Source organism: Papaver somniferum, unplaced genomic scaffold (assembly GCF_003573695.1).
Source record: "Papaver somniferum cultivar HN1 unplaced genomic scaffold, ASM357369v1 unplaced-scaffold_21, whole genome shotgun sequence".
In the NCBI taxonomy this organism is placed as follows: domain Eukaryota; kingdom Viridiplantae; phylum Streptophyta; class Magnoliopsida; order Ranunculales; family Papaveraceae; genus Papaver; species Papaver somniferum.
Genome location: NW_020631041.1, coordinates 9,416,068 through 9,426,023, shown reverse-complemented (window position 1 = coordinate 9,426,023; position 9,956 = coordinate 9,416,068). Strand labels below are relative to the sequence as shown.

Here is a 9,956-nt window from a genome sequence, read left to right as displayed (position 1 = left end):
ACCGTCGGAACATAAGGTCTGTTTAGGGAAAATTATCATCTAAACTAGGAAACATACCAAAACTAGAACTAGGGAATAGTTTATTTCCACCCAAAATTACTGCAGGACTGTGCGTGTCTAATAGACAGGTAAAAATTATGTGTATACCAGATGAAGAAGAGAGGATTTAAGATTCCATTGACAATGCATTTCAGATGAGGAGCATACAAAGAAATTTCTTCTTGTCAGATCTCTCATTTTATTACATTTTTCATATGACCAGACTTTACATTGAACTAACACAACCATATCATAAAACAACTTTACAAGTGCACACCCAACAACAGTTACTTAGAATACAGAAGCAGAAGTTCTACGGGAAGGACGCAGTAGAAAGTTCTTCATCAAAACTAAAAAACAGTAAACGAAAAAACAAACAGAAACAGCATCACTAGTTGCCACTGACTGCAAGGAAATTCTTAAGCCGTCATTATCAATCCTGGTTTCCTTTTCCCCAATCTCTATTGTACCGCTGATGGTGGTGCAAGGTCAGTTAACGAGGTGAAATCTCCGTGAATATAGATTTCTTCCAGTCTGTAGTCCTTTCTGCAAAGCGGATGCGGCCGAGTTTCTTTTGTACCTCCAAAGGACGGATTAATTCATTGATGGCCTTGTCTTGCACCTGATTTGGGTGCCTTGGGTTGACCCAATTGTTAGCTCGAAGATCCAGAATATCACAAATCATGAACTTAAGCCGTGTTTCCAGTTGAGGATGTATTGTCAGCAGGTCCTTCAGACGATCAAAATAAACATCATTAGTAACACGTGACTTGCTGGAGGACTCATCCAACTGCTTACCAACTGTGTTCAGTAATAAACATACTGCCTCGACATTCACCTCAACATCATCTTGTTCCACCAAATGCTTAAGAATGAGACGAACAATCGTCAGAACCGCTCTTCTCTGCTTCGACAGCTCACAAATGAATCGTATATTTCCAAGACTTCGCCTTTTCTCTCTGCAGCCATACTCCAAATCTTCATCAGAGGCGCCAGTCATAATCTGTTGCCTGGTCTCTCCTGCCTTCAAATTTGCTGATTCATAAGTTGCCTGGCAAATATCTAAGAGGATACGCATGAAAGTGATTTGTTTTCCTTGCGGCTCATCTGGAGGAAATGATGGGAGATAAACAGAAAGTTCAGAACACAGAAAAGCGTACAGTGGACAAAATGTTGGCTCCATCACAGCCTTGCTGAATATCAGAGACGTAACCCCTTGTAAGATAGACGGCGTAGTGATCCCTGAATCAATAAGTTGGGTTCTCAGAATATAGTATTTCTCAACTGTCAGCTTGTTCAATATACTTCTAACTTTCCTCAATACACGTTCTTCGTATGGCAGGTTTCCGTTCCTCACAGTGGACATCCACGGAACCTCAGCCTTCATGAGACCAGGAGGAGGAACAGGTCCAAGACGTACCTATGAGAAAACAGATGATGAGTTGCCACTCTAGAAGAGAAAGTCGATAAACTGCATAAATTATTGAATTGGATTTAAATCTTTTCATATGTTTCAATTGTTCGTTGAATATAAACATCTCCATGAACCTAATCAATGTAAGGCACAAAAATAAAACACGAAAAACAGATTTGCATTCAAAATCTTAACAAAATCTCCCTTTCCAAGGTACTTAACAGGGTTTTTCAGACTACATCAGAATAATTAACTCGTCTTGGCAGCCGCTTAACAATCCCCAATGGCTTAATCTATTCGAGTTGGTGACTTATGGGCCAAACAGCAAACTGCAGTGGAACCACACTACAAAATCCCTACCGGGCAGACTAACGGTTGACAAAAATAAACAAAAGTAGCAATGATTATCACTCAAATTGAACCTTTAATCATCCGAGAGTCAGACATTTACTCTTACCCTATACCAATATCAGAACTCAGAACTCTAGGAAAATAGATATAGAAATCAAAACATCAGAAGAAAAAAAATGAAACAAATACTGAGCCAAAACACATACCTTTGAAACAGAAGTACTGTCTGCCATTACCAGAGAAGATTTCGAGCTCCAGGGGGTTAAAGAGGTTGAATTGGAGGAAAATGAAGAGAAAGTGAGGGGTGTCTAGTGGGAATTAAAAAAAAAATCAGATATCCTTATGATTCACCCTTACTTAAACCGACAAGAAATTTATTCTCTTCTCAAGAGTAAAGACAAAGAAATAGTCTATTTCCACCCAAATATTCACTCCCAACCTTATCTAAAGTAGCAAGACTGTGAATGTCTAATAGAAAACTTCTGGAAATTTTATTTTAAATATTAATCATCTCAACTGCATTAGATCACATGCTGCATACTCAAAAGGAGGCTAATCCAACTGCAGTCCTTGGGATTACAACAATGCTTAACAGAATCATGTAGCAGAATGTCAGAAGTGAACTCCAGACTATGACCACCAAGTAGCTCTAGAATGTCATCAGATAACAGAAGTTGTTCACCGTAATGAAAAAGAAATATAGTAAACAAAAATTCACTCGCACATATGCAGCGCCAGAACTAATCACCTGTTGTCGCTGATGACAACTCCAAATCGCCACTACCGAATCCAGCGACATTATTTTCCGAATCAACATTATATCAGAAATGGTCGAAACTTGGTCAACTCAGGGAGCTGAATCGTCCTGTACCAGGATTGTCATATTCGTAGTAGTACTTGCACCTAGACGGAGGCGCGCAAGAACCTCTGCCGCAGAACAACGGATTAACTCACTAATGGTCTTAGCTTTCACTTTATGTCTTGGATGGACCCAATTATTTGACCGGAGATCCAGAACATCCTGGAGCATGTACTTCACTCGTGTTTCCAATTCGGTGTGCGTATCAAATATCTCTTCCAGACGTACAAAGTAAGTATCATTGACTACACGGGACTCGTTAGAGAACTCATCTAACTGCTTACCAACTGTGTTTAGTAACAAACATACCGCCTCAACATTAACCCCGACACCAACATTTTGTTCCACCAAATGCTTAAGCAAGAAATGCACAATCCTCAGAAACACTCTTTTCTGCTTTGAAAGCTCACAAATAAACTGTATATTTCCAAGATTTCGTCTTCTCTCTTGATATGTGCACTCAAAATCTTGATCAGATGCACCAGCAATAATATGCTCCTTGTTCTCTGCAGCCATCATATTTCCACCTTCAAAAGCTTCCTGGCAATATTTCATGAGGATACGCATGAACCTGACTTCTTTTCCTCCAGGCTCATCCGGAGGAAATGATGGGAGGTACTGACACAACTCAGAACATAAAAAAGCATACAACGGACAAAATGTTGGCTCTGTCACAGCCCTATTAAATATCAGGGAGGCAACCTGGCGTAAGAGGTATGGGGTTGTGATCCCTGAACGAATAAGCTGGCCTCTCAGAAGTTTGTATTTCTCCACCGTCAGCTTGTTCAATATACCTCTAACTTTTCTCAAGACACATTCTTCATATGACAGATTTTCCTTCCCGAGAGTGGACATCCACGGAACCTCAGCTTTTCTGAGACAAGGAGGTTGGGGAACAGGTCCAACTTCAACCTTCAAAAGAGATGAGTTGTTAATTCTTTTCAATGCTTTTGTACAATACAAAAATCTAACTAACTATGAGAGAAACATATAGCAGTTGAAAACAAAAACGGACATTTTCAACTTATACAACAGAAGGGTTCTTCAAGCATAACTCCTGCTCTATGGAGGTAGCAGGCATTTAGAAAATCCTTAGTGTCTTTAAGGTATGCAAGGTAAATGAATGGTGGAACCAAGGAGCAATCCTTCCTTCAAATAGAAATAATCAAGGGTGGTACTCTAGTCTCTAGTTCTTCTTTGGACTACTACAGCAAGATTACAATTACTGCACACAAAGCTCACTAAATCCACTAACTAGACACCCAATAAAGCAACCCCAAAAGGGTACTTACTCTACAGTCTACTCTATTCCAAATTAGATCACACATTAACACATTATCAAACAACAAACAGATGTAAATCATAATTTTTAACAGTATGGCAAGTCCCACCAAAGAAATCTGAGAGTTTATTAGAAAACGAAAATCAAAAATTTTGATGTTTGAAAACAAATCCAACTTAAATTTGAGCTTTACAGAGATTGGAAACAAATCAGAAAAGAACTGAACAAGAAGAAAAAGAAAAAGAATGCTTACAATTGAGATGGAATTGGTGTCTGCCATTACCGGAGAAGATCTAGAGCTTCAGAGGATTTTCAATTAAAAGGTGGATTTGAAGGGAGAAGAAGATGAACAGAAGATTGATTAAAAATGATTTGATTTTTCTCCTCTCTCTCTCTCTCTCTCTTCTTCTTTTTCTACTCTCAGTCAAAGTAAACTGACAAGAAAATATCACACAGGAATTACTTATTCCACCCAAACTGGTCCAACCCCATCATACATGACTGTACCTGATGCTGATATCTGGTGGGGGAAAAGTAGATGGATATCATTAAAATTTCCAGGATGTAAATGACACCATCAGGACAATGCTTGATTTTTCTGATACACTATTGGACTTGGATTACAACAGTCCTGTATTGCTTGCCAGAAACACACAAGTCCCCTGATCAAGAGAGAGTACTTGTTACACATAGATTAAGATATCTGAAATCAATAAGCAGAGAGGAGCTGAAAGCATATGCACAACAAAACACTTTTACTGAATTTCAAGACTCTGGGAATGAATTACTCAAAAGCTGCAACTGAAGAATTTGAGCAGTTGAAGATGTTTCAGGAAACTTATGTCATCACTCGGTGTCTCATTTTGTTAGCCAGATGGTTTGTTGGGTTAAAGTGACATGTTGTCATCGTCTCATAATTTTCTTGGTGTCGTTTCTTTTGTTTGTGATCTACTTTATATTCCAAGTCCTAACAATCTTACTTCATTAGCTTCAAGCTGCTTCCATTTCTCTTTATTCTACGGCCATTTTGTTTTTCCACACAGTCTCTCTGAACAAAATTATACTCATTGTTTAGTGATATTTAGTTAATGACCAACAATCTCTACATGGCCCGAATTAGTGGACAAACATAGACACGCGAACAAACTAATGGATAAAGAAAGTATTGACACAGTAGGAATAAGGTTGTTTTTCACGTACTTTGGTTGATGATTCACTGATTATCTGGCCGTATATTGCTTTTCGCAGGATAAAAAAAGTGAAACTTAAACAATTCATCCTATTCACTACAAGGGGAGGTAGTAATATTATTAGTATTCTTGCTTCTTAGAAGATTTGGTGATGAATAGATATATACTAATCAAGCATGATCAGGAAACGATGAACGTATTTGGTTAGGATTTAAGCATCCTATCTGTACAATAGTTCACAAGATTAATTTCCATGCAAATCTCTTGTGTCCATATAAATATGTGTAATACACATGAAAAACCAAAATGGATACAGTGGAACGTGAGTTCTTTCTCAAAGAAGCGAAAGTAACTAACTTGATATGAAAGTAGTATTGTTTGGTCTAATCCTAAAGACTTATCTAAGTCACTTTGAATAATCATAGATTCTTAGTCTCAAGATGTCGCTAATAATTAAATGTGTGTTGTGTAGTTAAGAATGGCGACATGGACGTTAGAAGAACTTCAAGATCTTAAAGACGGTGTTGAGAAATGTGGAGAGGGATGTTGGACTAAGATTAAGTTGGATCCTGTATTCGGTCCTATTCTTGTGTCTCGTACTGCCGGTGCTTTAAAGACTCAATGGGGTAAGCTCGGAAATAAAAAATCAGAGACGAACTCTCTCAGTGCGTCACGTTCAGATGATCCTGATAAGATTAATTTGAAATATAAGAAGTTATATGACGAAGAGAAACAAAAGGTATTATATTTTGTCTGATTTTACCTTTTCTCAGTATTGTTTAAAAACAGTTTCACGTTCATTTTTTCCCGTGTTTAAAATTTTTGTTTCCAGTACGAAGAGTTTGAGCAGAAGTACAAATAACAAACCAAAGATTTGGCGTCAATACTATAGTAAGTATTGTAATTCTGTCATTTTAATACTATAGTAAGTCAAACATGTAAAATTGGCTAATACTCTTTTTTTCCCTTGTAGTTATCACGCAAAAAGAGGAGTAGAATCGATTTGATACAAAGTTTGGATGTTATAGTACAAGATGCAGATAAGATCAAGGTTTGAAAAACGGCTGTTTTTTCCGAAAAAACGTCCGTTATAACGCTCACGCCCATATACCGTGTCCGTGAGGCTCACCAACACGCTTACCTAAATAACATCGATAAATAGGAAAAAATGGCGTTATTTAGACCCATTATAACCGTTTTCACACTTGTGGTTGCCGTTTTTCTAAAATTAATATTTCAGTTTTTTTCTTCTAAATAACATTTTAACACACGTTTTTTACACCGTATTTTCCGTTTTCATACCGGTTAAACCCGTTTTTAAGGAAAAAAATTGAGTTGGAGAAATTCTTATACAATTTTTAATTTCAAACTTACAACTAAAATTTCATAAATAATCATTAAACACTTCAAATTTTATAAACTTACAATAAGTAACCTAGTGACAGTAGTGCTTGAAATTTTAAACTTAGACAAACCAACTTGTACCGGCATTTTTTTTCGACTTATTCAAGTATTTTCTGTTTTCTCGACGATTCTCAGTTGATTCCTCCTCCTCTTCCTCCGCCTCATATTGGTTCGCGTTATGCATTTGGTTGTCGTAGTTAACAGTATCGTCATCTTCATAACCATAGTCTTCTTCCTCATTATCATTACGATTATCTACTTCATTATTGATATTAATATTGGAATTATACTCTTCTTAATTCCTCGGGTATCTTCTTCTGGACGATCTTCAGTGTAATGATAATTGTATATGGGATTTTCATTTTCATGACCTTGTGTATTGTCTCCAAAAGTTAGGTTACCAAAGTCATAAACAAAGTTACTCACTGGCAACCTTTGATATGAGATTTCAACTTCTGGATCATGCCATTCGTATGGTGGAGGGAGAGGCTCTGGATTATTAGTTGCTTCCTCTTCCAATTCATTTAACCAATGTTCTTCCTGAGGTAAAATTGGTGTTTCATCATCCCCTGCTATCCAATCAAGCATATTTTCATCTGTCAGCAGGCTATGAACATCGTGGACATCTATGTTCTGTCGCTTTGCTTTACCTTGAACTCTTTGCTGCTCCAATCTTAAATTGTACTGAACATATACCAAATCGTTTATTCTTGACGAAACTAAATGGTTGCGTAGTTTGGTGTGAATTCTTTCAAACACACTCCAATTCCTCTCGGATCCAGACGATGTGTTTGTCTGGCTTAGTATCTTTACCGCGATCCTCTGGAGTGATGGAAACTGAGCACCGTATGACAACCACCATCTTACAGGATCACCTTGCAGAGCAGCCAATCTTGCTGATGGTGATGCAAATTGGCCTTGCATCATTTGCATTCTTCCCGCCTAAAAATATCAAAAACTGTGAATAGAAATTCATATAATTACGAAATCAATTGTTAATAAAAATTCACACCTCTAGCATGCATGTCGCTTGTTCTTGAGGGCTACTAATCATTTTTGATATAATTTCACTAAGACAAATTTGGGGCTGAGAAATTTCATTGTTGATGAGATTGGCTGCTGGGTTGTAGATATAATATGGATTCAGAAAATGCGCTGCAGCATGAAGAGGAGAACTCAACTGATCTTTCCATCGTCGGTTAATCACACCTATAATATAATTATTTCGAGTTTTACCCAAACCCCTTTCTATAGTTTCCACACATGTAGCAAGTGCATGAAACAAATAACCCATGGTAGGTTTATCTGATCCAAGAAACGGATCATTTTCAATAAAGGACCAAGCATCATGCATGCATTTTGGCATGTGTGCCAAAACATCTCATTCAAAATAATGTTTTTCACATCTTTAGCCGTACGAGTTTTTCCTTCTGGCGAGTTCACAAATTTTTGGTCTACAAAAAGACTCTCGATTGCATTACGTTGATCAATGATACTTTTGATTGCGATAAAATTTGTCGCAAACCTTGTTAAGCCAGGGCGCAATAGATTGCGTCCCCCAGAATGTTGTCTGAATCTAGCAAGAACCCAACCATGATTATAAATAAATTTACTGATTTTTCTAGCTTCTGAAATCACACCTTTAACAAAGGGGAACTTTTCAGTATCTTCCAACATTAAATCCAACACATGAGCTGCACAAGGTACCCAAAAATGAGAAATGAATTAATAATATATAAAAATAAACAATTGTAATTAAATTAAGTTGTAATAGTTACCTGCGGCTTTGAATTGGGATCCTTGATCAGTTACTATTTGAACAATATTTGTCGGACCAATATCTTCTATAACCGGTCTGAACAAACTCATCAAATACTCTGCTGTCAACCGATTATGCTCGATGTCAACGCTTTTCAAAAATGTTGTCACATGGCCACTGTAAACTAAGAAGTTTACAATCGTATGGTTATTTTTGTTTTTCCAACCATCTGACATGAGTGTACACCCATACTCTCTCCAATAATTTCGTTGGACCGACACCACATCCTTCTGAATCCTTTGTTTTTCCTGCCTTAATAATGGGTTCGATAACTTATAGAAAGACGGAGCTCTGTATGATTTTCCGAAATTTGCAACTGCATTGAATGCCTCGTGGTACTGAGTTGAGTTGGCCACATTGAAGGGAATATCATTAGAATAGAAAAAACGTCCAACAGAAGAATCAACTTTTTCCCGACATGTTTTACTTCTCCCAAAATTCGCCATGCTAGGTTGAGAATCCCTATTAGTATTGTATTGTCCTCCCATATCTACAGACATCCTAGGTGCTTGGTGTGGTGTACGCATTGAAGAACTAGGTATGTCCATAGAGGCCAGTGGACGCTGTGATGTACCTTCTCCGGCATTAGTATTCTTACTTTTTCGTCCAAAAAGGTTCTTCAACTTCGATAACCCGCCCATTTTATTTTGTGTTACCGGCGCTTGTTCTTCTTCATCTATATCATGCACAGGGTTCCACGGTTCATTTTCATACATATCTTGAATTTTTGTATCTTCATATTCAGTTTCTGGTACTCGTTGCCGTTTTTCTTTGTTTCTGTCTTGCACCCATACTTTTGCTAAATTTTTAATCTCAGGTGGCACATGCATGCAGGGAGTAATTGTACCTCTTTGTTGTGCCAAATGCATTTTGAAACGCGAAATTCCCGCAGACACTTCTTTTTCACAAAAATTACACTTCAACTTTTTACCATCACTCATTACAGTACAATATGCATGAAAAACATCTCGTTTTGCAGATGTTGATCCTTCCATTATATTTTGTAAGTAGGAAATTTCACATAGCAATAAGTGACATATATAAATACAAGTTAAGTGGACATATTCCATCAATATAAAAATGGTTAGAGTAGCATTATAATTAGAAATCACAAGTTGCATTCGTCATTTACTCAACGTGAATATTAAAAGTTGAAATTAAGGATCGTGTAGCCTCTCATTTTTTCATGATTGAGAACAGGAATACAAACATACCATACATCAATTCATCATGCCATTTTTTTTTATAAAGAAACAATGATTTTTTACGTGTCAACTGATTCAAGTTGATGGACTATTTAATTATGAATATTAACATTTATTAAAACATTTCTTAAATAAATGATAATAAAATGAACAAAAAATCTATATTTCTTAAAACATTTCTTAGATAAAAATGAAACATTTATTAAGTAAATATACGTTAATAGAATGAAACATTTCTTCACTTAACATTTCTTAAATATTTCTCAAACATCACGAAAGAAAAAAACATCGATATTTCTCAAACATCTATATTCACTACTCTAACATCATGAAAGAAAAAAACGATAATAAATAAATTAATAACGTATTAATAAATTATATCTCTAATTGAAT

General features: G+C 36.6%; 1 protein-coding gene across 3 annotated transcripts; it reads right to left on the bottom strand.

The window, feature by feature from the left end:
- Nucleotides 1-204: 204 nt before the first annotated feature.
- On the bottom strand, nucleotides 205-4,334 carry LOC113340055 (eukaryotic translation initiation factor-like). Of its 3 annotated transcripts, none has more exons than XM_026585268.1 (4): nucleotides 4,199-4,334; nucleotides 2,011-3,575; nucleotides 878-1,459; nucleotides 205-769 (listed from the first exon to the last, which is right to left on the bottom strand). In XM_026585268.1, the coding sequence occupies exons 2-4, from the start codon at nucleotides 2,035-2,037 to the stop codon at nucleotides 533-535; spliced, it is 846 nt and encodes a 281-aa protein (XP_026441053.1). In that variant the 5' UTR covers nucleotides 2,038-3,575; nucleotides 4,199-4,334; the 3' UTR covers nucleotides 205-532. The 3 variants fall into 2 exon arrangements, 2 of the variants coding, with proteins under 2 accessions (XP_026441053.1, XP_026441052.1); XM_026585267.1 differs by having other exon boundaries at nucleotides 205-1,459.
- Nucleotides 4,335-9,956: the final 5,622 nt, after the last annotated feature.